This window comes from Aplysia californica, unplaced genomic scaffold, assembly GCF_000002075.1.
Source record: "Aplysia californica isolate F4 #8 unplaced genomic scaffold, AplCal3.0 scaffold00137, whole genome shotgun sequence".
Lineage (NCBI taxonomy): Eukaryota > Metazoa > Mollusca > Gastropoda > Aplysiida > Aplysiidae > Aplysia > Aplysia californica.
Genome location: NW_004797407.1, coordinates 521565 through 527564, shown reverse-complemented (window position 1 = coordinate 527564; position 6000 = coordinate 521565). Strand labels below are relative to the sequence as shown.

General features: G+C 37.3%; 1 protein-coding gene across 4 annotated transcripts in view; it reads left to right on the top strand.

The window, feature by feature from the left end:
- The window catches only part of LOC101847580 (sorting nexin-17), a 33620-nt gene that overhangs the window by 6112 nt on the left and 21508 nt on the right, over nucleotides 1-6000 (top strand). For all 4 annotated transcript variants that reach the window (XM_035969325.1, XM_005096767.3, XM_035969324.1 and 1 more), the window contains exons 2-5: nucleotides 2220-2294; nucleotides 3445-3562; nucleotides 3852-3916; nucleotides 5366-5476. In XM_035969325.1, coding sequence (XP_035825218.1) covers nucleotides 2220-2294; nucleotides 3445-3562; nucleotides 3852-3916; nucleotides 5366-5476 — 369 coding nt within the window. The remainder of the gene's footprint in view (nucleotides 1-2219; nucleotides 2295-3444; nucleotides 3563-3851; nucleotides 3917-5365; nucleotides 5477-6000) is intronic.

Sequence of the window (6000 nt, the reverse complement as noted above, 5' to 3'; positions counted from 1 at the left end):
GACATTTTCTTCATTTTAAATTGTCTGTAGCCATAATTCAGTTATATAGCAGATTAAGGCTTTCTAAAATTGCAGTTGCTTAAATTAATAATTAATTGAAATAAAGACAATGCATTTTGCACTAAAAGAACATACTTTTAGCCACCAAAAACCCCAAACTGTGTCGACATTTTCAACAACAACAAAAAAATTTAAAATCCGATTTAAATTTTAAAAATCGATTTTTTTGATTTTTTAAAATATTTTTTTTTAAATCACCAACCCTGCAAACCGATAGAAATATTCCAAAATTAGGAAAAACAGGTCTTGTTTCACTCTGGGTGAAAATAGCCAACGGTGGCAAGTCTCTCCCGGGGTGAGGATAGCCACTTTCAAAAATCAATGGTAATGGCATAGCCCATGATGGCCCACCCATACATGGTAGGTAGCCAGTTGGACCTCCACCTTCGTGTTTAGTGTTGGGCCATTTACGTCAGCAAAATAATTGTTCAGTCGAAGATTTCTTGTCATTCCAATATTTAACTGAAAAGAAGTTCCTGGACAAATTTAACAGCACACATAGAAATAGAGGCTAACCTCTGACTCTGTGACTGTAGGCCTTGATTTGCCTTGAAGTTTTAGTTTTAGTTATTTCAATTTTTATTGAAGTGACTATTTCTCTGAACGCTCGGGAAAATAAACACATGAAGCTGCAGGGAACACCTAGCACACCTCTGTGATTGGCCCAAATATAGATCTAGATGACGTAGCCTATTTCAGCCAGCTATTTTTGTCATCTTCCGGGGCGTCCCTCGCCAGTTGACTAGATCTCACCGTGGTTAGGCTTAGTGCAGGATGGGCTACGTCAAGTTAGATCTAGATCTAGGTTTCATGGCCGACTGCTTGGGCTGTGTGTTCGCTTACTTTGTGTGTTCGCGCAGACGTGTGTGTGTGCGCACGCGAGTGTGTGTACAACTTTGAGGAGAAGGTAAATTTATGGAACGAGAATTGCTGAGGTTGTTTTAAAAAAATAACATAAATTAATAGGGCCTACCAAAAAAATAAAAACAAATGCAGCGAGATCTAGTTTCTGTGGAGAGAAACCCGAGAGTCTTGGAGGAAACCCCGGAAGACGACGAAAATAGATGGTGGAAATACGTCATCTATGTTTGGGCCAATCTCAGAGGTGTGCTAGGTGCTCGCTGCAGCTTCATCTAAAATAAACTTTACCTCTGTTTCTCTGAACGGTTTTGGTTCTCAAGATATTTTGGTTATTTTCATCTTTCATTCTGCCATTCTGCGAGGACTGGGAAGAAGCATTTTTTTGCATCGAATTCAATTTTTAGAGCTAAATTGTGGTTTTGAACAACGTTCCCGGACTATACTTATTTGAAAATGCCTTCAAAAGGTACAGCGAGAAAACAAGACTGCTTGACTTTAGCAGTAACCTATTTTGCATTTTTAGTGCTTGACTTTAGCAGTAACCTATTTTGCATTTTTAGTGCTTGACTTTAGCAGTAACCTATTTTGCATTTTTAGTCATCCATAAAGCAAAAACTAAAGCACCAAAAAAAATCACTCCACGCCCTCCCCAGTTCACACCTTACACACACACTCACACACACTCACACACACTCACACACACACACACTCACACACACTCACACACACACACACACACACACACACACACACACACAGGCGCGGCATGCACACTGGCCACTCCATTGGCAAATTCAAAAAATCTTGAGAACGAAAACAGTTTGGAGAAATAAAGTTCTAGTTTATTTTCCCGAGCGTTTGGAGAAATAGAGCTGGCCTATTTTTATTGCACACAATATAATTTTGTATGCAGTTTCTCAAACAGTTATGAATGCAGGAATAAAACTCTGGACAAAGCTTTATATTTATTCTATAAGGAAACAGTTCTTTGGACACTTGAATTGAAGCAAGCATTAAGAAAGTAGTTGTGTTGAGATGTGGGGGGAAAAAAAATCAGCTCCATCTAGCCGTTAAAATTATTTTCAGAGCCAGTGATTTAAAGACTTAAATAATTCATTGTGATAGTGCAAGCAACAGTTAATGATATAGTAGTGAAATAAATTCTTTTCAACTCACTTCATATATAACTCCCTGCAGTATGTGAAGTTTCTAGTGACATGTTTTTTCATCAAATTCGTAAAGTCCGGACACTATTTACCATGTATTTTTTTTTCCTTTTTTCATTTATCCGTATACAGATTTACAACATCTATGTAAATGGAGTGTTCCATTGTAAAGCCAGGTACAAGCAGATGCGACTGTTTCACGATGAGGTTAGTAAAAGTAAAGCAAGTATTAATTAGTATCACTGTAATGATAACATAGTATAGTCAAGAGGATATAGAGTAGATTCATGATGATGTTAGTAGTTGCTGGTATTTTGTGTCACAGTAAAACTGTTTGCTACCTCAGCATTATTCAATGACAACTTAAGTCCTATCTTCTCAATACCGAGTTTTGAGAAATTTGTTGTCAAATTTTTTAGTTTCACAGTAAGTCAAGTTTTTTCAAACGAAATTCTTTTAATATCTTGATAAAGATTCCGAATATTCTTACTATTTTGATAGAGCAGATAGAGCGTTTGCTCTCTGACCTCATGGTTTTTGTAACTCTAAACTGCTGAAAATGTCAGATAGAACTTTGTAATTCTGAAGTAGTGAGTTGTCAATTAATAACTTTAATTTAAGTCTGGTGAGAGCAGGTAAATATTTTGCTGACATTAAAATTTAGAATCAGCAACTGTGGATCTTTTTCAAAAAGTACAGGTTTGTAGACTCAGTCTTTGACAAAGTTGTATGATACAGGCGAACCTGCCCTGACACAAGGAGGGATGTAAGAAGTGGCCGTTTGTACAGCTGATTGTCTTGGACAGGTGGCTTTTAGGGCACGTTCGCCCAAGACCTGTTTATGACAACCACTTTTTTCCTTGGCACTGTCTCGGACATCGTGGTGAAATGAGTGAAATCGAGAGCGAGTTAAAAAAAATTAGATTGAAGAAATTGTAATTTTTTGCCCTTTGGTCAACTTTTGTTGATTTTGGGGTTTTGGGGTTTTTTGTTAAAGCTCAACAGCTTTTATGTCCTTTGAAAAAAACATTTCTGTGTAGACTATTTTACTGCAAAATGCTGATCATAGACACAAAAATTTATATGTGCAATATCTGAGGATACTCAAACTTTGGAGGCTATTAAATTTTGGCGCCCATTTTCTTTCTAATTACACCTCTGACAGCAGACAAATCTCACCTCCTGCAATCACAAATATCTCCATTTCTTTTTTAAAGATTGTCGGGTATTTTTTTTAACCCAAAAATAAGACAAATGAACTAGCTTTAAGACGATACCATGCCAATAACTCTATTTTCTGAAAAACTGATGAGCGCCTGATTCCACAGCGTTGTGACACAAATGTTTTTCTCGGCAGCTGAAGAAAGAATTTGGAGCTCTGGCTTTGCCGGAGTTTCCGAAGAAGAAACTGTTGGCATTGTCAGCCGTGGAGATCGAGCAGAGACGAGTGATGTTGGAGAGGTACATTCAACTAGGTCAGTAGAAGACACGAAAGTGTATTTGATTTGTGGGTGAAAATTTGCACATCTAATGGTTCAAGATGTTACTCTAATTCTGTAAAATTAAGTTTTAAAATCAAACTTTAGGCTCTGGTGTCTGAAAAATCTTGAATTTTGGCACTTTGACCATACTGCAAAACCATCTCTTGATATGCAAGATCTAATGCCATTTCTGAAATTGGTGACTGCAAATCTGTTCAGAACAAATTTTAAAGCCACAAAATGTGTGTTCTATTTTTGTAAACCATTTATCTTTTTTTTTCAGTGAGTCAAGACCCGCAGATGGGAAATAGCAGTGTCTTCAATACGTTCCTTTTGACAGCTCAGCAGGTATGTATTTCTCTATCTTTTCCGTATGTCGATGGCACAGAACACAAATAGGTGCTTCATTTGTCGCCCATCAACTTGAAATTAGGCTCTTTTAAAAATGATTAAATTGAAGAAACCGTCATTTTCCAGATCATTCAGCAATTTATAGTGAAATTATTGAAAACATTGATCCAAGGCCAAAAAAAATGTGAATTTGCTGTTTCTAAAGGACACTCATGCCTTGTAAGTTACCTGAACTTTGCGGCCATTTTTTTGCTAATTTTACCTTTGACTCCAGGTGACTCCCACCTCTCTAATCACGAATATCTGGATTTCTGTTCAAGATAGATGGGTATTTTTTCATCTAAAGCATGATAAAAGAACAGGCTTTTAGCTGAAATCAGTAATTCAGAAAACTTGAAAATTGACAATAGCCTGAAAACATTGTATCACAACTCAATTGTAAGGCATGCCGACTAAATTAATCATTTTTCACAATCTTTAATCTACGAATTGAAATATTGGCCAAAAATCGACACAGAGGTCAGATTTTTAGATTTTCAACTGATGCCATTCTCTTCAAGTTTAACATGTCCTACACACACACTTGCTAAAAAATTGTACAAACTCAACCAATTTATTTGACAAATTTATTTCCTTAGCAGGACTGTCCATTATTATGAATTTGGCAGAATCATTAAGATTTTTATTCAATTTTACGAAAATACGATTGTAATACCCCTGATTCCCGTTTTTTATTTTATTTTTGCAACCCCAACCCACTGCCAATCTTCCTGTTGTATAAAGGGCGAAAAATATTTTAAAACTACCAGACCCGGACTCCGGACAGTCTCTGTTACTATGTCATGTGCAGCTGTCTTAATTAAACAGTATTAACACCCTCCTGGCATTGAGCCCTTGAAGTCGCTCAGTACCTCTTTTCCCTAATAATAAATAATAGATAGCATTTGTATAGCGCATATCCCCGCTCATCAGCAGGCTCTATGCGCTTTACACTATATTATTACCCCAGCAGACCATAGAACACTCCGAAACATTCTCAGCTTCCCGGGAAGCATACATTTTCCCTTAGAAAAACATTACTTTAGAAGTGCCAAAGCCAATAGTAAGGCAAACTTTAGATTGACAAGGTGTTAGAAAATCCCTGCCCTTTTGCATCATCATATACTTCTGTTTACTTTACATTTATACATTTTTTGGACTACAACCCCTTTTCTTTCTTACTGTATCGCTAACAACAACAACCCCTTTTCTTGACACCCGATCAAAGAAAATTTTCCGTGGCCATACTACGAATTTTTCAGCCAGTTTACTCATTTTCTTCCTGTTCATTAATGAAACATAATGCGCTGGTAGGTGGACGGGTCATCCATAGACACGGTTAAAATCTGAGAAGTTCCCTCAAATTGTCTTCAGGCCTAACATTGGTTTTTGTTCTCCCTCCACCAGGAGTCCCAGATAGAGGAGGCGGAGCGGGTGAGCCTGGACACATTCCTCATGAACGGCCACAAGATCACCATCAGCCTTATGTCCACAGACCAGACGGAGGACGTGCTGGAGGTAAATTAGATAAGATACGATAAGATACGATATGATGAGATAAGATAAGGTACGATAAGATGAGATATGATATGATGAGACAAGATTAAACTTTATTATCCCAGAGGGTAATTTTTCTTGGCTGTACATAAAAATTAAAATTATATATTACTCTCATTAAAATTCAATATATATGAAAAGAGAAGTAAAGCTGACACTATTCAGATGTCACATCAAATGCCACATTGCAGTGACAGTAGTCATAAATAATTATATACAATGCAGAATTATCATGGGTCAGCTCAAATGGTGAATCAAAGGACTGAAAATGCACATTGTAAGACCATTTAACGGGGGCACACACACGCGCGCGCAGGCACACACACACACACACACACACACACACACACACACAGACATACACACACACACACACACACACACACACACACACAAACACACAGACATACACACACACACACACACACACACACACAAACACACACATACACAAACACACACACACACACACACACACATATATA